Genomic DNA, 24,321 nt, shown 5'->3' with positions numbered 1-24,321 from the left:
AAAAATACTCATGTATAATAGTTATTGTCTTAAATATTTGAATTGGATTTTAGAACATATTGTTCCTATCACCCACCACTGATTCGAAACACGTAAACCGAGACGGACATAATATCATGTACTCCATATACTTATATAGAGTATACCTTAACTTATGTTAAGCCTTCGTAAACTTGGCAAATAAGCTAAGGGCATCCACAATGGGGCGGATTATAGTCTGCCCTAAGTCTCGTCCTATGCACTGCCACATCAGCATTTTATCCTCTATCCCTTCCACCTGCAATGGGACGGACTACATCCACGACGAGGGGCCTATCCAAATTTGGTTAGATTAAGACATGCTACTAAATCACTTAAGTTTATAGACTTAAAAAAATCCCTATAATTATAGGACATGTTAGTTTGATGATAAAAAACCCATGATTGATGCAAATCAAGAAGACATGATTTGCTCTATAACTTCACAATTATAGCAAGCAAAAGAAGCAATTTCTTACCTCACTCGAGTGCTTCTTGGAAGGTATTTATTGAAAAGGTGTTACTCCATGATTAAGGAATTCTTTGCATATTTAAATCAGTCCTAATAAAAATGATTTGAAATCATCTTGAATCTTGATTAACCCCTAAGAAATTGCAATTATCATCACACTAGCTACATTACAAAAATGTTTTGAGCACATTATAATTAAAATTTATATATCCTCTTTGAGAAAATTTATATGAATGGGGAATAAAAGAGAGAAATTTTTAAGCCTCCAATCAATACCTTTAAATAATAGTAAAAGTCAAATTTTGTGCTTTCTTCAAATATAATTTACATTTTGATTTTTAGATAACTAAAAAACCATGAATTTTGGTCCATCCCGCGACTTTAAAAATCAATTGTAAACTCTATAAATTTTTTAAAAAAGATATTTTTGCCATGACTGAAATATTTTGATTCCTATTTATAATATGTTGTTGATTTATATAGTTCACACTTCACATGAATTACAAATTGTTTCGTAGTTAAATATTTGCTAAGTATGTTAGAGAAAAATAATAAAATGTACGAATGGTCTCGTCTCCGTAGATTCGTAGATTTTTAAGAAGTCATCAGACGGAGTACCTAAAATTTTATCCAAATCAGACCCATTGAAAAATTAAGGAAAAAAAATTCACAAAATTCACAACCGAATCACTAAATTACAGGAGAAGCTACAATGTTATCAAAATTCATGTTTTTTTATAGCAATCTGATTTATACTATATTCATCTCCAAGAATGAAGAAAGTAGTCAATAAATAAAAAATCTCATTTATGACAGGAGTATTTCACATTTTGAAGTAAAGGCAAATGATATTAAAGTGAAAAATCGGATATCCGCGTGGTCCGCACGTGATTGGGCGAAGGAGTAGTATGTATTTGTAAAATGTAAATGAAGCGCTGCGCCCCAAATCCAATGCTCCTTTTCCGCCCCAATTAACTCTTAGCCGAATTCAATGGAGCCATGGTCCGACGACTTAGCCGACGACCTCCAAAGCCTCAGCTTCAATTCCACCAGCTCCGGCTCCGACTGGTCCTCCCACTTCCCCCCTCTCTCCCTCACCGATCTCCGCTTCCTCCACCGCCTCGGCTCCGGCGACATCGGCTCCGTCTACCTCGCCCAACTCAAACCTCCGAAACCAACACCGCCGCCGCAGCTATTTGCGGCCAAGGTGATGGACAGGAAGGAGCTGGCCAGCCGCAACAAGGAAGGAAGGGCCAAAACGGAGAAGGAAATCCTTCAAATATTGGATCACCCGTTTCTTCCCAAGCTCCACGCCGCCCTCGACACGCCCAAATGGTCCTGCCTGCTCACCGAGTTCTGCCCCGGCGGCGATCTCCACGTCCTCCGCCAGCGCCAGCCCTGCAAGCGCTTCCCGGAATCCGCCGTCCGGTGCGTACTTTTAATTAATTTTTTTGTCTTAATTTACTTATTACTACTTAGGTCTGTTTTATTAATTGTTATTAGTAGTATTTTAGTAATCCATATAATTGAGGAGCACTAGTGTGTGTCGCTTTGTGAATTAATAATCCTAAATCGGTGATTAATAATAATAATGGTACCTAATTAGTGTCTCCATTTTGTTACTGTATTATGGGATTTGCTAATATTTATGGGATTTCCTAATAGGTGTAGGAAATATTTTGAATGCCAAGTCTGGAAACATGTCATTTATTGTGGTCCATGAATTTTTTATAGAAACATAGAGCATATTTATGATGGGGAAATGGAGGGGGAGTTTTTGAATGTGTTTTGGTTTGTGATGCTGAAATAGAAAGCCGGTGAGAGTGACAGCTCAGCACCAACCCCACGCTTGAATTTTTTTATTAACATTTTTAAAGTACACTAATACTCCTATCAATTAAAACAAATAATCCTGCTTAGTATGGTGTAATATCTAATTACAAGGTGCGGGGCCGACACTGGTCATTATAATTCTCAATTCATCTTGCGATAATTTGAATCTTTCAACTTAGTTGATAGAGAATACCAATTAAGTTGATATTGACACTGCCAATTTGGTCAATGTCTTCGGGTGGGTCCCGGGAAATATAGTACGAGTAACGTATATTGTATATTGTACATTGTGAAAGGTTAAAATTGGAAAACTGGAAGGTTAAAAGTGGACCTACAGTTACAAAACGTGCAATAACACACGTGATCCATGAATAAACTATTTGGTACATATGCTATTTTAATGAGTTTGAATCGATTGATATAGTCAAAAAATTTAATCTTTAGTAAAGTAAATTACAAAGTTCTCAAAGAAACAGATCTTGGAACATGTGTGCCTGAAATTACAAAAGTACCCCTTTGAATTCTTAACTTTAATCTAAGAATTTTCTGTTTTGTCACATGCAATCATATGATCCCTAAAATGAGGACCATAAGAGGGTATGAGATGCTAAGGTTGCAACTTTTTGCTTAATTTGTGGGATTCCAATTTGATTATTATATAGGAGTGTACTAAAATAATTTTGCAAATGCAATATCAAATGAAATTATATTACTATTTGACAATTAGGCCATGTTGTATGATGCTAGTGAAGCTAGAATGATGTGACAATGTGTGCGATTTGGCATCAAATTAATTTTGGTTGTCCTAATTGAGCAATTTGTGTTACAATAATGAATATAAGTTTTTTATTTGATATTATATCGACCAATATTAGGCTATTGATGTGTAGCAATCTATTAATGCCGACTTTGTAGCTATCTTCTTCGATTTTTTCTTCTTGACTTTACAACAAATCTTGCTCCACGACAAGGCATGCATTGCATTATTGCATCAAACATGTTTTTGCTGGTTGATATCCTAATCGCATCATGTGTCTTGATAGCATAATTTAATAGTTTTGATGGTAGCTATAAGTTTCATTGTAATTCGTACATTAGACCTACTTTTTAAAGTTTGAAGAGGACATGTCTTACCAATTAAGTTGTGTTTTATCATTGCATGATTTCATAGGCTTGATGGTAATAGTTCCACTGAAACTTGAACCAATAGATTGAAGCGAAACATCTTACTACCTAAGATTTGATTTATCATCTCATAATTTAATAGGTTTGATGGTAATAAGTTTCATTGTAACACTAAAATGATTCATTCGAAGTTTGTTATTTTCACATGTGAATATTTGACTATTGGGACACTAATAATTGTAGTATAATTGAAGTGTGTTTTCCCTTTCAAGAAGTTTAGGGAAACTTCACTATCTTGGGTGTATAAAGATCCTTCTTTTTGATAGTTGAGAAGAGATACACAACATTAAGAAAGTAACAAAAAGCAAAAAACAAAGGGAAAAATATTGGCACTGAGTTTTGTATATTGTAGGGTATGGGGGCTGAGGCCCCCCTTACTAGTTTTGGTTTGCCTTCGTTGGAGAATTAAGGGGGCCTAGACACTATATAGTTGTACCGACATGAAAACACACTGGTCTCTTTAATTTGTATGATTAATCACATGATAGATTTGAATATATCTCTTCTTTTAATGGTGTAATGATATTACTAACATTTTTAGGTCAACAATTTTTGGTGCATTCATTTTCCAAGGTGTGACAACATTATAAGTTGGACCACTTTTTCTAGGCTATTTTGCCAACTAATCAATAACTGATCATTAGATACGTGTGAGTTGACCTATTAGTAGAGTGGTTATTATCTAAGACCAGAGGTTTCAGATTTGACTTACTGGTAGAGTGGTTATTATCTAAGGCCAGAGGTTTCAGATTTGAGCTCACTGTCTGTGTTTGTGTTTTTATTAGGTTCTATGCGTCTGAGGTTGTGGTTGCGTTGGAATACTTGCACATGATGGGGATCGTGTACCGCGATCTGAAGCCTGAAAACGTGTTGGTCCGATCCGACGGCCATATAATGCTGACGGACTTTGACCTGTCGCTAATGTGCGACGACTCGACCTCGACTCCAGCCCAGGTGATCCCGGCCCAGAGTCAACTTCCGACCACGCACCCGCCCCCACAGGGCGACCACGCGCTCGACCGGCCGGCTTTCGGCTCGACCTCGTGCATCCTCCCGAACTGCATCGTCCCGTCCATGTCGTGCTTCCACAACAAGCGCAGACGGAAAAAAAAGGCCGGGAGCCAGGCGGGCCCGGCCTTCGTGGCCGAGCCGATCGACGTCCGGTCGATGTCGTTCGTCGGGACCCACGAGTACCTGGCCCCGGAGATAGTCTCCGGGGAGGGGCACGGGAGCGCGGTCGACTGGTGGACCCTAGGGATTTTCGTGTTCGAGCTATTCTACGGAGTGACGCCTTTTCGCGGGATGGACCACGAGATAACCCTAGCGAATATCGTGGCGCGGGCGCTCGAGTTCCCTAAGGAGCCGGCCGTGCCGGGCCCGGCCAAGGACTTGATCGCGCAGCTGCTGGCGAAGGATCCGGCGCGGCGGATGGGTTCGACGATGGGCGCGTCGGCGATCAAGCACCATCCGTTTTTCCAAGGAGTGAATTGGGCGTTGCTGAGATGCAATCGCCCACCGTTCGTTCCACCTCCGTTTAGTCGAGATGTTTTGTCGGATGAGAGCTGTCCTGATACACCTGTGGACTATTATTAATTAGTATGTTAGAAAATGTTGAAATATGCAAAAGAGTTTATTAAACTTATATGTAAATAATGTTCAATTTTTTTTATATCTTAGTTTAACTATTGTTGGCAGTTTACTTTATATTAGTGATATATTTAGGGCCGATGTGTGAACTATGGCGTGCGCAGAAAAAAAATGTTTTTAAGAACTTAACTATTTTTATAATTTTCTAGGCATCAGTTTAATACTCCATGGAAAGTGATTTTTATAATTGTCATAAAGTAACAAATACTAGAAGAATATATAGAAAAAAAAATACTCCGAATCATCTATTTTTCTTTATTACTATATTTGTTTTATGTCAATTATACATGTTGCCAGAAAATATTTTTACGGAAGTGAAAAAAAAAAGGAAAAAGAAAAATGAGTTGAAATATTTAAATGCCCGTGATACATTTGTTGATGAAAAGATAGATATAGATTTCCATGACAATTTATTAGTTAAATGAAAATTCCGAGATAATCAAAATCATGAACCCCAATAGTTATCTATAAACCTCACATTAGTTCGTCTTCATAACCGATGTCCTTGTCAGTCGATGCATACAAAGAACGCACACCAGTTACTTTCTAATCTGACCCCTCGTTAGTCACTGCTACAATGGTCGCGGCAGATTCTTCTTCGTTGTCCATCATTACAAGTTGTTCCTAAATGTTCTCATTGGTCATAATTGTATTCAGCAGGCCATCACTACGAACCTGCTCTCAGTTGCCCTTCACAACCGATATGGGATGTTAGAGTCCATAACACGCTTTATTTTAGAAAATTTAGCAATGCATACAATATAATTAGTGGGAATGTAAAACTCAAATTTCGGGTAGAAGGAGACAAGAATGTGTAATAATTTAGGTCGACAATGTACTTGAAGTCAATGACAATAACATGGATTGCATGAGGTGCACACAAACTAGCTGTCATGTTTCTTTAAAGAACAATTTCAAGTACACTTGGACTAAAACCTAAAGCATTTTCAATCACAAGATCGTCTTCACCAATTTATTATTGAGACCACACCTTTTGCTGTAATAAATCGTTCTTCATTGCAATAAAGTTTCATGGACTTTCTTAATGTCCTACTTATATGTAATATATAATCATTTTCAGAACAATTGATTATTCAAGTGAATGTGGACTTTGAAAAGTTTATGTTGGTGAGAGGTCTATTCTCTCTTTAGATAGGGGATAAGTGGACTAGTCATCAATACCTTACGTGGTTGGACTAATCGAGTGTTGGATCAATCTTTTATCGAATTGAGTCAATTTGAAGCTTATATATACGGTTAGATTAGTTCTTTTTTTGGTTCAATTATATTGGTTGGCCGGTTAAAATTTCAAGCCAATTGGTTATGGGAGCAGTGACGGTTCGAGGAAACCGAACTCTTGGGTCGAAATTTCCCTCATTGTATACAATACTACAACTGAGATGTCATGTTCTTTGTAATGACCGACTCTACCTGACTACCTCCTCAGTCCAAAAATAAATAATTAGTAGAAATGAGAAGGGTTGAGGTAGAGTTTTTTTGGGGTCGGAAGTGGATCTATCATGAGCTATTAGACCTATTAACAAAATATTGCAACGATACACATGGGCAGACACAGGGTTGGGCGACCTCGCTCAAACACACCTCCAACTGTCACTGCTTGGGACTAGCCAAGTAGCCCATGAGATGTTCTACTGATCTCTTTGCTTATAATAATGTATTCCCACCGTTCCATAGTAATAGAGTCATTTTGCTATTTTGGTACGCTCCATAGTAATATAGTCATTTCCCTTTTTTAGTAAAATTCAACACATTTTTCTACGCCTACTTTACTCTTTCTTACTTTTTTTCTCTCTTCATCTTTCTACCTTTTTTTTTCTCTCTTCATCTTTCTATCTTTTTCATTTTTCACTTTATTCTCCCTTTACTTAACTCACCCAACACAATTTTTCTTAATCTTCGTGCCGAAAAAAATATCTCCATTACTATAGAACAGAGGAAGTAGGATATTTATTCGTTTCAAATGTCACAAATATTAAAATTGCAACAGAATAAGAGCATCCGCAATGGTCGGCTAGCGACCCGCTAGCCGATTCGTCGCGCTAGCCGATCGGCTAGCCGAACCATTGCAATCGGCGAGGACGAAATCGGCGATGCGGATCGGCGTGGGCTGGCCAATCCTCGTCGCCGGCACGGCGGGTCAGCGATCGGCTAGTCGCCATTGTGGCGGCCCGATCGGCCAGCGATCGGCCAACTATTTTTTAATTTTTTTTTTAATTCTTTTTTTAATTTTTTTTAATTCTTTTTTTTTAATTTTTTTTTTTATTCTTTTTTTTTAATTTTTGAAAAACTATATAAACGCGATTTTCTCTATCTCTAAATTTCTGTACAAGAGTAACATCTAGCGATGGACAACAACAACTAGCCCAATACAAAATTAAGACCTAAAACAAAAACATGGCATACCGGGGGCCTCTCCGCGCCCCCGGACCCCCATGGCAAGGGGGCGTCGCCCCCCTTGACCCCCTGACTCGCTGACCGGGCAGCGAGACCCCCGTTCGGCTAGCGGCAAACTATAACGGATTCAAGGCATACTAACATTTTTTTATGTATTTTTTTAATAAATTAGTGAGGAGTAGAGTGGGGCGGTGGCTCGTGTGTGGAAGCCCGGATTTTTTTTTATTATGCAATTTTTTTTATTTTTAGTTAATGTACTTTTTTTTAAAATAAAATTAATGAATTTTCCGTATATGTCTCGTAAATTTAATTCGGTAATTTAATCGTGATTTTAATTCCGTAAATGTAGTATATTTTGAATTATTTTTATTACGGCTGCCCTATGGCTGGCCTAAATCTAATGTGGCAGGTGAATTTTTTAGTGTTGCTGACGTGACAGGGGAGAGAATGACTAGCCTATTGCTGGCCTATGTACCATTGTGAATGCTCTAAATTGACGTGTCTTGGCAATTTGAAGAATAATAAAGGATCGAAGTCCAACTTCATATTTGCCACATATTACATACGGAAAATGCAAAGGACAATGTTCCCACCACGTGATTTTGTGTATGTGATGGCAGAAGTTGTAGGGCTGGGATGTTTTTATACTCCAAATGATATAATCGATTATGTAATTAATTTAATAAGCACGATTATTTGACAACTACTACTAACTAGTAAGCACACAACACACAATTTGACAACTCAACAAAATGTTCAGCTTGACATTGAAATCAATTGAGTTCAACAAAATCAACCATTTACTAGTCCAGCAAATATATTAGTAGTAATCGGGTATAACTGACGCCTGATTAGGTAACCAGATACCCCAAATCCCCCCCAAAAATACTATATTATGTCCCTAATAATAGGGTATGAAAGAGATATTGAATGTATTAAATTTTACCAAAAATAAAAATAACTTAATTATATTGGAACGTCGTAAATAGAAAATAAAACTCTATTAATGCAGAATACAGGCAATAAAACTAAATATTATGTACTTAGTAAATTCAAGACAAGAGTATGGAAGCATGGATAACAAAAACATTAAAGAGGGTATAGCATTCAAAACCAAGAACAACACTATAATTAGTCCTCAAATTGTTCGTACACGAAATTCCAGTACCGAAAACATAAAAGAAAATTTCTCTACTATCGTAAATTGAAGAGAATGCATCGAATGCTTTCTCGATACACGGCTGCATTTGCAAAATCTAATCAAAAAGACCGAAGCCCATGTCCTGAAACAGAAGGAAAAAGAAGAATCGGTTCAGATAAACAATAAAGCAATTGAGGAAACTTATATCAATACATTCATAATACTATACTTACATCATCAGACTCTTCTTTCTCTTCAACCTTCTCTTCTTTCTTAGCCTCGGCAGCAGCAGGGGCAGAACCACCTCCTGCACCACCAGTGGGAGCAGAAACTGCAACCCCGCCACCACCTGAAGGTACTGAAGCCAATTTTTCCCTCCCGGCAGCAATCAACTCAGTAATGTCTTTTCCGGCAACTTGAGAAAGCAACAGCTCAATTCTTTCCTCATCAGCATCAGCCCCAACTGGAAAAGGAAAAGGAAAAGGGTGTGAAGTAATCAATATAAGAATTAAAGTGACTCATACACATTATTCAAGTATAGCCAAAGTCATATTACCAATTAGCAAATCCATTAGTCTCACATTAATGTATTCTGCACCAATCTAAGTCATACAAAGACCGAACAAACAATAGAAAGAAACAATCCAGATATAAGTGCGCACAACTGTGACAAGTACGACATGGTCACTAATCATATTCAGACTATACAGTTGATCAAAATAAAGAAGCATACAACACAGTGTAAGCTCGTTATAAACCACTAGTATGCTTAATTATAATACGATTAATCTTGAAACACGCCAATGTTCCAAGTGAGCAATGATAAAACTTAGTTTAAGTCTCTAAATCCAAAACTTGCCTAACATTTACACTGATAGTATCAAATTATAGATACTCTAATGAAATCTATTCTCATATTCAAATGTATAGTCTTTTAAGTATTTCGAGAAGCATTGCGAAGTCAATAATGCAATATAATAACTTGATAAGGTAAAAAAATCAAAAGATATCATTTAATCCTAAAAATAGATTAAATTGACAAAAGCAAAAAATAGTACTAGTATTCATTTGCCGCATTCTCTTCAATTCAAAAAATGCAATCCACAACAGAATCCAGAGTTTTTTTCATGTAGAAGACCGAATATACAATTACAAAAAAGAGATTTAAATACAAAAACAAACATCAAATTAGCCCCAAAACAAGTAAGAAAAGCAAAAATAACAATGAGTGTAAGAGAAACAGCTATTTGGAAAACTCCTCACCAATTTCAGATTGTACAATCAATTTTCATGCAAATCAAATGAATTTTTTTCAAAATGTACAAATCTTAAGATGAATGAATAGAGGTGGAAGAATGAGCTATGCAAATCAATACTACTCCTAGTATAGTAAATTTAGATCTAATACCATAACACAAATAACTTAGAAAGAAACACAATTAAATAAATGAAAATCGCGAAGATACAAACCTGAGCTCAAAATTCCCTTCAGATCCTCGGCGGAGGGGGCGGTGTTGCCTCCCAAAACAGCCAACAGGAAAGCTGCGACAACCTTCATTGCTATTAAAACCAACATAAAAAAAAATCATCAATAATAGAACATTAGAATTCAAATTTCATCGAGAAACCTAGACACAACAAACAACAATCAATAACTAGATAGAGAAGCAGCATCCAAATTCACCTGAGAAATTTCACAGAGACAAAAGCACAAATGAAAATCACACCACTGAAACTCGCGACCTCTTCTCGATTGAAGATTTAGTTTTTATATTAGGGTTTAGACAGTTTGGGCCGGATTATTGTTGGGCCTTTTTCATTTGGGCCGAACTAATAGTCCAACTTCTTAATTCCGGAATATTTGGGGAATTTCAGTTGTTCACAAATTTTTAGCAGATTTTCTGTTAGTAATCGGCGGTGAAATTTTTCGTCGCCGGAAAAAAAATTCCGGTCATATTTGCAGCTGATGTTATACACTTTTTTTTCTGTAGTGGTTTTGATAGTTTTGTTTGTTTGTTTATATCCAAGTGAATTGCTTTTTTTCAGAGGCATTTCGTCGAGCAGCTTCTGTTCTATAACGAGTTGCCGCCATGGATGGTAAGCTAGCTTTTTCTCTACCTTTTAAACGTTTTTTTTCGGTTTGAATGAAGTTGATGAATTCCGTTAACTGGTTTCTGACGTTGAGAAGGTGGAAAATGATGAGAAAATATAATTATTGGGATATTTTGTTGATCATTACTGCTTTTGATGAATGTTAACACAGTCGATTCGAAGCCGGGAATGGAGGAAACTATACTGGTGGGTGATGATCTGATGATGGGGCCGCCTTCTCCGGTGATTCCACCGGAGATAGCTTCACACGTGCTTGAGGGAGTCGATCTCTGTGATGGAATTTTGCGGAATTTATTCCTGTGTAACTTTTCTTTATCATTTCTTCAGGAATTAGTGATTGTGGATGATGTCGAGTTTTCGGATTTTGATTGGTTGTGTGTTTGTAGGTCTGCAAATTAATGACATTGAGCCCTTCTGTCAAGATGAGATTGCATTGTATAAGCAATGTGCTGAGAGAAGGGTGAGTTTTAGTAATCAATTGTTGGTAGAGAAACTTTTTGTGAGAGAAACTCAATTTTTGTAGGATAAGGAGCTTAGACAGAGGCTGCAAGATAGTGAGAGGAAATTAGGAATGTCTATGCCTTTGAATCTGGCAAACGAAAGATCCACGCAGTTGGAGGCAGAAGCAACTCAATTAGAGAGGTATGTCAATCACCACTTAAATGCTTTAGCAACCTTCTCAAATGCATTCTTATAGTGAGCTAAGTAGCATGGGGAACGAGAATTTGGACGTTTTCTTTGTATAGATAATGAGTTTAGTCTAGAGAAGTTTGGATACTAAGTTTTTGTATGTGATGATCATTAAAAGACATAATTTTCTCCTTTTTTGTTAATGCTGAACCGGGCAAGTACTGGTGTGGGGAAAGGTTAATGCGAATTGTACTGAGTCGCCTGTTGCGTATCCTCTATATCTAGCACGAATGAGTCTTTGAATCGCCTGCATATGCAATGTATAACCTTACTAGATTGTCGAAAGTCCAGGCTAGACTTATTGCTGATCGGCTTAATTCTTGAATATTTTCGAATTCCTTTGCAGCCTACAAAAATGTATTATTCACCTACAATATTTTCTTATTGTGAGCTATCTTCTAACAACTGAACAAGAATTAGGATGTCTTTGATAAATCATCCTCTAAAAAAGATTGGATATTAGGTTTTTGTATGTGATGTTCATTAAAAGACTCTTTTTTTGGTAATTCATGAGCCACATTTTCTGCTGGTTTTTCTCCTTTTTGTTTGGTAATGCTGAACTAAAGTGGGAAAAGGGTAACTCTATCGTTGTACTGAGTTGCCTTTGCAGATCCTCTTGATCTAGCGCTAATGAGTTGAATCGCGAGCATATGCAATGTATAAGCTTGCTAGACTAGATCCAATGCTGCTTGTTTAAAGTTTATTGATTTGCACATTCTTGCCTTGTATTGGTAGGCGCTTGATTTTGGCAAGTGGAGTCGAGGGCATGGAAGGGTTTCGACAAAGATGGAGTCTCCACGGCCGCCTTACTGATACAAAGTAAGTGCCTTCTGATCCTGAACCTTCATGGGTCAAAGATTGTTGCATAACGTTTTTACGTGCGTTATCATGTAGAAAGCGGCTGGATGCCCTAAAGCTAGGGATGGAGAGTAGGAAGAAAGATGAACCCGTTGCTGAATCGAGTACCAAGAAGAGATGGTTCTTCTGGTGAATGATGGCCCTCATATATCTAATTTGATTTTCACCTAAATGATTGAGGAATATAATTCATTAATAGCCAAACAGAGTCTTGTTTTCATCCATTTTGTTGTATAATATATGAAGTGAGAGTGTTCAGTTTCAGCATAGCATTTGCAGTTAGCAATGCTTTCATCGAATAAAATAAGTTTAGAAAAATACAAACAAAAGTACCTTGTGATCAAATAATGGAATGTTCATATATTATTCTTGTTTTTCAATATTGATTTTATATGATCTATAAACTCATGTTATTATCTTACACAACCGATACAGGACAAGTTTCCTTGCATTTGATTCCGTAACTGGATAAACTGTGTATATACTGTTATGCACGCCTATATTCGTCGCCACAGTCGCCGATAATCTTCATGAGATCTTTGCCTTTCTGGGTGACCTGCAGTATGCTGGTTACATCCTCTTCGTCAAGAACAAGTGAGAAGATAGCATTGTTGTCTTTGATGTGCTCCGCCAGACCAAGTCTAACTCCGACCATCGATCCAGCCACGCCAGGCTGATCGAGAACGTATCTCACAGCAACCGTTGGAATCGAAACCCCATGCTTGATAGCTATCTTATTCAAAGTCTGCAGCAAAACTTGGAAAAGACTCCATCCTCCCCAGGCATCAACCATCTGCATTTTGTTGAAAGAGGATACAGAGGTGAAATACGGGAGAGAAGAAGATCTCATGCCGTTCAAGATATGTCACTTTGATTGGGACGACGAAAAATAGTAAAATTTCAACTGCTATGTGGGGCTTTATCCAAAAAAGGGAGCCCTTCCAAAAATTCTCGACGGCCAGAGTCAAGCAATGGCCGAAGAGGGGGTTTGGAAATAGTTTTCAACCAGCAATAGACGCGCCTCGGTTAGAACCTCACTAGCTGCGTCATTGCCCCAAGCGCAAAGATGCCTTTCACTCTCCCACTCACCCACCCTTTTATGGGAAAGAAACCACACTTCATTTTTCAATTTACTAACCGATGTGGGAAAATATGGTTTAGGCATTCATTCATAAAAAAAAAACAACTCATTTACCCGTTTATACTTCTGCAGCGAAGGAGTGTTCAACGGAGGGCCCGCGAAAGGGATCGTTAGATTCGTGTCGAGGAACTTCTCTGATAGTAATCCACCCATCACCGTGCCATACCTGTCGATGAACTTCCAGTGAGGCATTTGGCAGTCTAGATTATGCAACGATAACGCAAATGCAAAGAGAAAGAGAGAGAGACGTTATAAGCTTAACTCCGGTGAGCTGACAAAGCTCGGCCATCTTCTGCTGCGGACGCATGTCAACAATCGAATGCTGCACCTGAAGAAAGAGAACGTACGTCAAGAATTACACCTTGCAGCGAAGATCTGAGAAAGCTAGGAAATCTCTTACCTGGTTGCTCACAACCGGAATCCCATTTTCTAGAATCTTCTGAAGCCTCACAGTATCAAAGTTGGTTAAAGCAACTGTCTTTATCTTACCTACACAACAAATGCTAAAGTAATCCAACCTAATCAAGTCCCATTATAGCAACATTCACATGAGCAAAACAAATAAACAAACCTTCTTCCTTCAAGTCTGTGAGATGTTTGAGAGCGTCGAGGTAGCCAAGATTCGAATAGTCCCACCTACACAGAACAGCGAACGAGTTCAACACACAAAAGAAGCCGCGCAGAGTAATTAGCAAACGGATAAATTGATAAAACAAACTACCAGTGAAACTGAAGCATGTCAAGAGAGGCGACATCCATTCTCTTCCGGGAAACATTAATGCTCTCGCGAACATAGCTGCTAGTCATCTTCACCGGCGGAGGCACCCATTTTGTAAGACTGCATTCACCACAGTTTTGTTAAATTTCAGAAATTTCTTAACCCGAATAGTTGCTTACTTTACTCACTTACTTACCCTCTAACGCTTTCTAGGTACTCCGGTGGGCGCTCTCTACGCACTCTGTTAATAAAAATGCCATAGAGATCTTCCGCGGGTCCATCTGTCAAGCAACAAGCGTGGCATCAAAACAACGCCAACGACATAAACGAGACGAGTCAAGAAGTGGTGCAACAAGTCATATGTAGGTTTTGTTACATATATCAGCCAAATCAAAAGTGTTGAGGCCAGCATCAGTGTACTGAAGCATGGCCTCGACTGCATTGTCTTTCTCGATTCTACCCCAGCCACCACTCGTCTGCCACGTCCCATTGATCACTCTGCAGATGTTTAAGGAATCCTTCCCATTCTTGACCTCAGTTCTCTTCTTGTCATTGGTTAACAAGCATTGAAAAGGGGTAAACACCAATTTTCTAATTGGGATTGATCTATTGTGTTTAGCCCTGTTCTTGATTGGATTGGATTGAAGAAGATTCCATGAACATGAGTTGCTCATAATCTCTGCCATGGGCAGATTGAATCCCAAAATTCCTAAGGCTAAGAGTCACTACTTAGCAATCTATTCTCCACCATTGGTATTTTCCTATGTTGTGTGACAAAATATGCCACGTTATCTCTTATCTATTTTTACTTTCTTTTTTGTTCTTTCAGATTTTATTCACTGAAAAATTATGACATTTGGTCAAATTCTGGTCTATTCAAAAAATTAAGAATTTTGGATTTGTATAATATATTATTAATGTTAACCAAACAATGTCATTTCCATTATGAATAGATTGTATATTGACTTCCACATACTAATACTAATATACTACAAAATTTGGAAATATTTTTCAACTGATTTTAAAAACACCAAAATTTGACCAAATTTAATTGTTTTTCCAACATTTTGTATTTTACTAAATGTATGCTAAATTAATTTCAGGAATGGTAAACTTAAAAACGCAATCAAATAAATTATCTGGATTTTTCCACTCTCGTCAGTGAGGGGCAAAATTGTAAAATCACTTACAGTGGTCAGCCATGTCGAAGGTGGAGAGACCGGCGTCGGCGTAGCGGAGCATGGCATCAACGGCGGCGTCGCGGTCAATTCGACCCCAGCCGCCGCTGGTCTGCCACATGCCGTTGAGGACTCTGCATATCTCGAGCGAATCGTTCCCATTCTTCACCACCGCCGTGTTTCTCTTCTCGGCGACCTCAACCGCAGGCCCCTCGCAGCACCGCACCACAAGGCGGCTCGAGCTCCTCGGCCGCCGGAATCCGGCGGAAGAGCGCGGGGTGAATGGATTGGAGATGAAGTGGTGCACCGAAGCTGCGGCAGTCGCCATAGCTAAATGCCGCAGGTTTTTTGGGGGCTATTTTGGGTAATTTCCTACAGTTAATGTTGGTTTGATGGTTGGTACTTTCATCATTTCATGTATTTATTGTTTTTAAAATTTCATAGAAATTAATTCTGAGTAGGATTACTACTGGATTTTATTCGAATTTAATTACTAAAATTTGGATTAAATATTTCGAATTTTTTGTTATATTCAGAATGGTTTTCAAAGAATCGAATGAATTAGAATGTATACAAACATGCTAGTTGCTTTTAAATGGAGTATAATATATATTTTTAAATATTTCTATCATAATAATAATTATTAGTATTATTATTATTATTATATAAATACATTGCTTTGGATTTTTGAATTTTTGTAGAAAATTTGAACTATTTCTAATTTTCCGATTCTGTTTGTAGTAGCATAGGAGGATGATTTTTGAAAAATTGGATATGTAGAGATTTCAGATCTACTTCAATTTATATTCTTTCAAAATTAAATTTGGTTTGAAATATAAAAAAGTCTAATTCAGTATTCGAACATAAATGAAATATGAAAAGATCATACCTGGCTAGCTTTTAACTTTTTTAAAAGGTCTGTTATTAGGGGGTGTAAAGAAAATGATTAGAAATTAAGATATTCGTTCTTTATTCGTCTCGTATATGGTATGCCGTATGCAGACGAAATCATCATTTTTCGTATAACGAAAATAGGAAAAAATTAAAATACATCAAGAATTAAACACATACACAAACAACCATCGTACTTCAAAAATCCATACTACTACTATATTGATATTAGTATTAACTTCATTGTGCAAATGAATCATTCTAAGTAATTGAAATTCAAAACAAAGTACTTACTAATGTATTATCTTCACTGTGCAAAAGGCCCTCATTCAAGCAGCAAAATCTTCTCCAGCTAAAACTAAAACTAAATTTCTTCATTGTTCACAAATTTCTTAGTCGTCAAAGAGACCGAACACCATATCCTGCAAACGAAACAAATAATTAGTTCACGTCCTCCAATTCAAGCACGTAGGATATACCATATGCATCAAGACAGACGGACAAAGTATCCAAGTTCGACAGCTTACCTCTCCATCAGACTCCTCTTTCTCTTCCACCTTCTCTTCTTTCTTCGCCTCAGCTGCTGCTGCAGGTGCACCACCGCCACCTCCAGCAGGTGCAGCGACAGCAACTGCACCACCTCCTGAGGGTACGTTAGCCAATTTCTCCCTCCCAGCTGCAATCAACTCGGTGATATCTTTGCCAGCAACTTGAGACAAAAGGAGTTGAACCCTTTCCTGATCGCACTCAGCTCCAACTGAAACACGGCTAGTATTAGAACAGCGTCCCAGTAAATGCAAAACAGAGCATATAACTATAATAGACTGTCATTCGAAAATTTAATCATATGAAATCAATCTTTTATAGAAACAATACTGCACTTGTTTAGTAATGCAAATTAACATTTGCATAGATCTTGATATCATAAGCAGGAAATTTCTGGAGCCTTATTTACTACTACTTCATAAATAGGAAAAGTGAAACAGTATAAAAATACCATGAAACAAACCAAATTACTACTACCATTCAACTTAATTCCTAATCTATAAAAAGGATAAGTGTCAAATAATAAATCACCAGATTGAACAATTTCACATACACACGGAAAGTCATATGTGAAACAGTAATAAGACGAAAAATAGTTCGATTTTACTTGCAAATATGGACTTGTAAGACAACTTCAAGTAAAATAGCCTATACACTGAAAAATACACAGTAACTAAAAACCTTGATGAATGTAAATGCAACTAAGAATTCATGAAAACAACCCTAACTACAATTATTTAGCAATGCAGATTTACAAGCAGGAAATTTCTTCCTACTCCATAAACATTAAAAGAAAACAAAAATCGTGGTTTACATCAATAACGATATTCAATTTCATATGCATACACCGATAAGTAAGACAAAAATTCCAGTAAATTAGAATTCTGTGAAACAAACCTAATGATCAACCCTCGGAATTTCCCCAATTACGATTGTAAACAATAAAAACGCGCGAATACACACAAAATTCAAAATTCTAAACACAAACAAGCAAATGTAAACAATTCCAGGAGCAGATATTACTTAATTTTGTGGGGGAAACATTCGATTTCACACAATACAATGATTGAACAAGAAAGAAGAGTTAAATAAGTATTTATGCGAAGAGAGTATGTATGAACCTGAGGCGAGGATGTTGGAAATATCATCGGCGGAGGGGGAGGTGTTGCCGCCCAACACAGCCAGCAAATAAGCAGCAACGATCTTCATATCTCTCAAACCAAAATCAATAAACGGCGGAAAAAGAAGAACTAATTCTGAGAATTACTCCGAGGAATTACCCTTCAATTCTTCCGTTTAGAGATTTACCCTTCTGAGTTCAGAATTTATAGAAATTCTTTGCTTGGGCTAATTTCGGGGCCTCGTTTAATTCATAATTACCTAAATTAAAGGTATTTAAACGGCAATTTACCAATTTAGATATTCTTTCCTAGTTTTCTCTTTTATATTAGCCTATTCGGCATCGGGGCCTCGTTTAGTTCTTAATATAATTTCCTTAATTAAATGTATTTAATCGGCAATATACTTTTTAGGTATGCTTTCCTCTCTTTTATTTCCTTTTTGTATTATTTGCCAATTTGGTGCCTCGTGTGATTCTTAAAATATTTAGCTTTATTAAAGGTAAGGCAATATACGATTTTAGATATTCTTTCCTTTTTTTCCTTATTGTGTTTAATTCTTAACATAATTAGCTTAATTAAATGTATTTAATAGGCAATATACCGATTTAAGTATCTTTCCTTTTTCCTTATTGTATTACATGTGTTTGAAATTTTGGTTGAAATTTTAGGTATCTTCCACCATAATTACATATAATAATATATCTCAATTATTTTGTATGCATAATATAAATATAAGTAAGGAAAATGACATTTTTCCATAATATTTTTGTGTCATAGTATTCCTAACTTTTTTAGGATAAATTGTCAAATAAATCATGAAAATTTTCCTACTACTTATGAGGGTAGCATTTTTTAATATTTCCAAAATAACAATAATAATAAATTGAATCGAAAATTTCGAATTTTTATAAAATTATACTACTCCACTTCTTATGATATTTTCCATTTGCGTGACTTTATCGTGACAAAAAAAATCGGACATTCAAAGAATTCAGATATATTTTAATTCATACTATTATTTCAAGATCCAAATTGGTTTGAATTATTATGGGATCTGATGTGGCGAGATTTTTAAATTTTCAAAGTGATTTTTGTTTCATGTTAGTAATTTTAGGGGGTATGAACACAATGACTAGAAATTGAAAAATTTGTTCTTTCTTCATAGTCTGCAGATTAAATGATAATTAAACACAAACAAGCATCGTAATTCAAAAAATGATACCACTATATTAGTATGTAGTAAATGACATGATTCAAAGCAATTAAAATCCAAAACAAAGTAGTAGTAGTATGTAACACATATTGAGTGTGCAAAATGGCTGTCATTCAAGCAGCATCTAAAACTAAAACAAAATTTCTTCTTATTCGTCGTCGAAGAGACTGAACACCATATCCTGCAAAAGAAACAAATAATTAGTTCGGGCGCATAGGATATAGCATATGCATCAGGTTGACAGCATACCTCTTCATCAGATTCCTCTTTCTCTTCTTTCTTCGCCTCAGCAGCTGCTGCGGGTGCACCAGCAGCAGGTGCAGCGACAGCAACAGCAACTGCACCACCTCCTGAGGGTACAGTAGACAATTTCTCCCTCCCTGCAGCAATCAACTCAGTCATATCTTTGCCAGCAACTTGAGACAAGAGGAGTTGAACTCTTTCCTGATCGCACTCAGCTCCAACTGAAACACAAACAACATCACAGTGAATGGGAAACAGGGCATAACTATAATACTTTCATTCAAAAATTTCATCATATGAAATCAATCTTTTACAGAATTAATAATGCAAATTAACACTTGCACAGATCTAGGATCATTTTTGTTTAATCATAAGTAGGAAAAGTGAAACAGTAACTATAAACCTTGATGAGTGTTTATGCAACTAAGAAATTTCTTCCTACTCTATAAACAGTACAAATAATAATAAAAGAAAGCTAAAATTATGGTTTACATCAATAACAATGTTCAATGACACTTGCGTATCACCGATCAGTAAGATAAAACTAAAAATCTTGATGAATATAAAATCAACTTAGAATTTCGTGAAACAAACCTAATGATCAACACTCAGAATTTCAAAAAAAACGTGTCAACATACACAAACATAAACAATTCCAGAAGCATATACAAATTACACTAAATTAACTCAATTTCCAAGGGGAAACATTCAATTTCACACATTTCAATGATTAAACATGTATGCGAAGAGAGTATGTATGAACCTGAGGCGAGAATGTTGGAAATATCCTCGGCGGAGGGAGAGGCGTTGCCGCCCAACACAGCCAACAAATAAGCAGCAACGATCTTCATATTTCTCAAAATCAAATTCAATAAACGGAGGAAAAAGAAGAGCGAGTAATTTCAGAATTACTCACAAGAATTACCCTTGAATTCTTTGGTTAAGAAAATTTTACCCTTCTGAGTTGAGAATTTATAGAATTCTATGGTTTAGGGTTTAATAATTTGATTGAGCTTTTTGGTTGGGCTATTTTTGGGGCTCGTTTAATTCTTAAAATAATTTCCTTAATTAAATATATTTAATAAACAATGTTCAATTTTAGGTATTCTTTCCCCTCTTTTTTCCATTCCTTTTTGTATTTGGTGCATCGTTTGATTCTTAAAATAATTAGCTTAATTAAATTTAGGGCAATATACGATTTTAGATATTCTTTTCTTTTTTCCATATTGTGTTTAATTCTTAAAATAATTAGCTTAATTAAATGTATTCCATTGGCAATATAAGATTTTAGGTATCTTTCCTTTTTCCTTATTGTATACTCACGATCTTCAGCCATAATTACATATAATGATACATCTCAATAATTTTACATAATATAAGCAAGGAAAATGACATTTTGCCATAATATTTTTGTGTCATAATATCCCTATTTTTTTAGGATAAATTGTCAAATAAATCATGAAAATTTTCAAAGTTTGTAATTTCACGGAAATTGGTCAGTCCCACATTTTAATAAAATCTGAATTGTAAATTAAGAAGTTTGTAATTTTCACAATTTTTTTCAACTAAATATATGATGAGGTAGCAGCCCAATTTTATTTTCCACATTTAAGATAATGATAATTTGCTACTATAAAATTTGTCCGGAGTGTGAAATATACTGGCGTGCGCGAAACTAAATTTTGGAGATATATTTTAATTAAAGGATATACTTGGAATACGATTCTTTTTCCTTTTAACATTTTGATTTTTCAATGTAGATTAATTAGGTATATATCTAAGTCGTCCTTTCTAAATTACAACGATTTTTTTTTCTTACGACACCAAGTTTTTTCATATTTTGACTAATGTTTGTCAGTTTAGATAGCGATAAATCAATTAACAATAGTAAATCCCTAATTAAATCAATTAACTCAATATCATAAACTAAAATTTATTTTGTAAAGTATAATTTGATTAGCTAAATTATCTCTCAGATAGCAGTCGTCGTAATCATTCTCAAAATACATATTTTATTTTTCAAGCATGGAAATAATTGACTGGGCTTTTTTCATAAATCTGAGCTCAATCCAAGTGAGTTGGGCTGGGCTGAGAAAATTACTTATATTTTATTGCATTATGCTTTGTTGTTTTAATATTTTCTAAAGAATGACATTAAGTAGTAACCTTTATTTTCTGAAGATAATACTAGCATGTATAGGTAGTTATTTCAAGTGATGGGACATGGGAGTAGCCAAAATATTGATAGATGCGCAATTAGTTCATAATAATTTTATAAATTTCGGTTTGATAAATATTAAAGTTTTTTATAATTATTTTCACATATTTTAAAATAGAAAAAAATATAATAATTGGTAGGGTCTCAAGCCCTAACACTGCTTACTATGTAATATGTATGCATATGGTTCATTGTAACATCGTACTCTTATTTTTCTAATTCATACCCATAAACTTTGTTTGAGTATAATCGAACCGAATAAAGATGAAGTATCTTGTAGTAAGAACAACCATCTCTTTAAACCACAACTATTTATTCGAATACATTATGACTTTTAGTTCTAACAATAATTACTTTTAACCAATTAGCATATAAACCGAGTGAAGATGAGCCCCTCATTTATCGTCATTCAGGCCCCCTGTCCATTTTCTGATATCGTTGAGCTCATCTATCATATTTGGAAAGACCCTTTGTCTATTTTCTGATATTGTTGAGCTCATCTATCATATATTCCAAATAGAGGGATAGCTAGGACGCAAACCTCCCTAAGATCATCTTCATCACAACCCAAGCCTTCTTCCACAACTTTAATCATGTTGAATTTGGACTATATTTAAAAAAAAAATTAACATTCACGTGAAGTAACACTAGATTTGAGACACACACACCTATGTAGAAGCTAACATCATATCACATGGGTGATTAATTGTAATCAAAGCTGTAAGATAGCTGATTAATTACACACATCCCCTCCAAAAAAAGACAAATCTAAGATGACAAGTTTTAGTTAAAAACATGATCAATCAACCGACAATCGAACACCATCGACGCCAAAATCTATGAGTGTGTCGAATATTAAGACATGCGGCAGTTTTCTGCAGACTATTATACAAAAAAAGTAGAATTTCGTTAATATATTTTGTGTTGGTTAATGCTTTAGTCATTAGTTTGTGGCGTAATTAGTGGTGTCTAATCTCGTGACTTGGCAAATGTGCTACCTTTGGTTAATGCACATTTTTCGATTCTAAATCTAGAGGCTGCATTTCTATTGGCTAGAGGTGATTAGGTCTAAGTGTGCTAGATAAAGATTCTTGATCGTGCGCATGATTAATTGGATCATTATTTTATTCACTGCAATAATTAAACTTAGAGAATAGGTATATATATGGTGTAGTAAATAGAGTAGACATTATATTTGAGGTGTGTTTTAATGTTATAATATGTGCAATAAAATTATGGAGCCAGTGTAGCTGTCCACACTCACAAGAAAATATATAAATAATTAGTATTTCTTTTATAACTATGTTTGGATGTTTTCTTCTTCGAACAACAATTAGACGGTGAATTTTGCACAATATATATGTTGCATCTATTGGCATGTTCTCTAATTTATCCCACGGAATCATAATGAATTTGGAGGAAATTGTAGAGAACTAGGAGTATTCTAATATAAATTGCGACACTTTATTTTGTTAGAGATTCTAATATACAACATATATAGACGTTGTCCCATTGAGGAAACACTAGTTGCCAAATGGACTTAATATATGAATCAGTTAAGTATGAACGGTTTAAAAATGTCATTAAATCAATTTATGAAGTTGATTAAACAAAGTGTATGCATCCCTTTCTATGACATAATAAAGCTCGATCTATCCCTTTATCTATTATGCAAATATTTTTATATGTACTCGTATAATATATTGTTGATGAAGGACCCCAAGTTATCTAATTAATTAGTTAATTATGTGAAACCGTACGTAGATAATGCAAGAGGAAGAAAAAACTAGTATAGGGTTTTTACTTCAGATTTCTCTAAATTAATTAACATAAGAAATTACCCTTGACAATTTCTATAGTCGATCCCTTTAACATGCAACATCAATTTTTAATAGTACTACTTATTTACCTTGTCTATACATACAATTATACAAATAATTGATAAAATAAGATAAGATAGAATTGCATATGGATTCCACAACCCCATGATTTGAATACACATATACACATAATTACACATAATGGCCTTGACCTTGAAGTTGGAACAATCGATCTAATTGTTTCATAATATTATATTATCGGAATGAACTTGCTTAATATCAACGATCGTTTATACTAAAAAATAAATTAATATATGTGTGAAAGTGGGCATGGGCGGCGGTGTATTAAAATTTATATTTGAGTTGACTAATTTGCGTACTTGATTACTCAGCCTTAATTTAATTAAATAAAATTATAAGATAGACAACTGCAAACTGATAAACGGCATTTAAAAATGACTTGATGTAGCAAAGTAATATTTTAAAGAGACTAAAATATAAATAATAAGTTAAATATGTGGGATACAAATATCCAAGTAATTTGAACACGACACTGTTAATTAATTATTCATGAAAAAGTAATACGTCGACGTGCATGGCTCTTTGCCTAGCAAAATTAGGCAGAAAAAAACAAATTAAATAAAAAATAAAACAAGGTTATTTATACATTTGTTAGTTAATTTATTGGATTATATATGTATGCTTGTCGACATGAAAATGGTATAGTAATTAATCAATTAATAATTATTAACAGAAACATTGGGCGGTAATGCATGTGAAACACTATCTAAATTATGTAGGTAGATATATAGGATTTTAATTAAATTAATCATCGAATAAACTTAATACATCTGCATAAAG

The 24,321-nt window shown here is 35.5% G+C and overlaps 6 protein-coding genes and 1 non-coding gene across 10 annotated transcripts; 2 read left to right on the top strand and 5 right to left on the bottom strand.

The window, feature by feature from the left end:
• The first annotated feature begins 1,402 nt into the window (after window positions 1-1,402).
• LOC125215832 (serine/threonine-protein kinase D6PKL2-like) lies at window positions 1,403-5,202 on the top strand. The gene is made up of 2 exons (XM_048117401.1): window positions 1,403-1,918; window positions 4,294-5,202. Exons 1-2 carry the CDS (start codon window positions 1,482-1,484, stop codon window positions 5,099-5,101), a joined length of 1,245 nt encoding a protein of 414 aa, XP_047973358.1. The 5' UTR covers window positions 1,403-1,481; the 3' UTR covers window positions 5,102-5,202.
• Window positions 5,203-8,671: 3,469 nt separating this feature from the next.
• On the bottom strand, window positions 8,672-10,513 carry LOC125212512 (60S acidic ribosomal protein P2B-like). Of its 2 annotated transcripts, none has more exons than XM_048112708.1 (4): window positions 10,396-10,513; window positions 10,182-10,271; window positions 8,941-9,174; window positions 8,672-8,853 (listed from the first exon to the last, which is right to left on the bottom strand). In XM_048112708.1, exons 2-4 carry the CDS (start codon window positions 10,267-10,269, stop codon window positions 8,831-8,833), a joined length of 345 nt encoding a protein of 114 aa, XP_047968665.1. In that variant the 5' UTR covers window positions 10,270-10,271; window positions 10,396-10,513; the 3' UTR covers window positions 8,672-8,830. The 2 variants fall into 2 exon arrangements, with proteins under 2 accessions (XP_047968665.1, XP_047968664.1); XM_048112707.1 differs by having other exon boundaries at window positions 8,945-9,174; window positions 10,396-10,512.
• A 61-nt stretch (window positions 10,514-10,574) lies between these two features.
• On the top strand, window positions 10,575-12,753 carry LOC125212511. Of its 3 annotated transcripts, none has more exons than XM_048112703.1 (7): window positions 10,575-10,661; window positions 10,758-10,808; window positions 10,975-11,124; window positions 11,210-11,283; window positions 11,347-11,465; window positions 12,249-12,332; window positions 12,408-12,753. In XM_048112703.1, the coding sequence occupies exons 2-7, from the start codon at window positions 10,802-10,804 to the stop codon at window positions 12,502-12,504; spliced, it is 531 nt and encodes a 176-aa protein (XP_047968660.1). In that variant the 5' UTR covers window positions 10,575-10,661; window positions 10,758-10,801; the 3' UTR covers window positions 12,505-12,753. The 3 variants fall into 3 exon arrangements, with proteins under 3 accessions (XP_047968660.1, XP_047968661.1, XP_047968663.1); XM_048112704.1 differs by having other exon boundaries at window positions 10,597-10,614; XM_048112706.1 differs by having other exon boundaries at window positions 10,661-10,679.
• On the bottom strand, window positions 12,690-15,692 carry LOC125212510 (flagellar radial spoke protein 5). The gene is given in 9 exon segments (XM_048112702.1): window positions 12,690-13,164; window positions 13,567-13,678; window positions 13,761-13,840; window positions 13,913-14,001; window positions 14,084-14,148; window positions 14,234-14,350; window positions 14,427-14,511; window positions 15,421-15,505; window positions 15,507-15,692. Coding segments are annotated over 9 exon segments (981 nt in total). The 5' UTR covers window positions 15,549-15,692; the 3' UTR covers window positions 12,690-12,858.
• On the bottom strand, window positions 13,287-13,439 carry LOC125217284. The gene has a single exon (XR_007175698.1). It is a non-coding gene; the product is annotated as a U4 spliceosomal RNA (small nuclear RNA).
• Window positions 15,693-16,493: 801 nt separating the features above from the next.
• LOC125215727 (60S acidic ribosomal protein P2B-like) lies at window positions 16,494-18,223 on the bottom strand. The gene is made up of 3 exons (XM_048117253.1): window positions 17,967-18,223; window positions 16,827-17,056; window positions 16,494-16,721 (listed from the first exon to the last, which is right to left on the bottom strand). The coding sequence occupies exons 1-3, from the start codon at window positions 18,052-18,054 to the stop codon at window positions 16,692-16,694; spliced, it is 348 nt and encodes a 115-aa protein (XP_047973210.1). The 5' UTR covers window positions 18,055-18,223; the 3' UTR covers window positions 16,494-16,691.
• Window positions 18,224-19,173: 950 nt separating this feature from the next.
• On the bottom strand, window positions 19,174-20,397 carry LOC125216289 (60S acidic ribosomal protein P2A-like). Its single transcript, XM_048117962.1, has 3 exons — window positions 20,186-20,397; window positions 19,429-19,643; window positions 19,174-19,360 (listed from the first exon to the last, which is right to left on the bottom strand). The coding sequence occupies exons 1-3, from the start codon at window positions 20,271-20,273 to the stop codon at window positions 19,328-19,330; spliced, it is 336 nt and encodes a 111-aa protein (XP_047973919.1). The 5' UTR covers window positions 20,274-20,397; the 3' UTR covers window positions 19,174-19,327.
• Between the last annotated feature and the right edge of the window lie 3,924 nt (window positions 20,398-24,321).

Source organism: Salvia hispanica, chromosome 3 (genome assembly GCF_023119035.1).
Source record: "Salvia hispanica cultivar TCC Black 2014 chromosome 3, UniMelb_Shisp_WGS_1.0, whole genome shotgun sequence".
Lineage (NCBI taxonomy): Eukaryota > Viridiplantae > Streptophyta > Magnoliopsida > Lamiales > Lamiaceae > Salvia > Salvia hispanica.
Note: the sequence above shows the minus strand (reverse complement) of the source record. Positions and strands in the feature narration are given on the sequence as shown.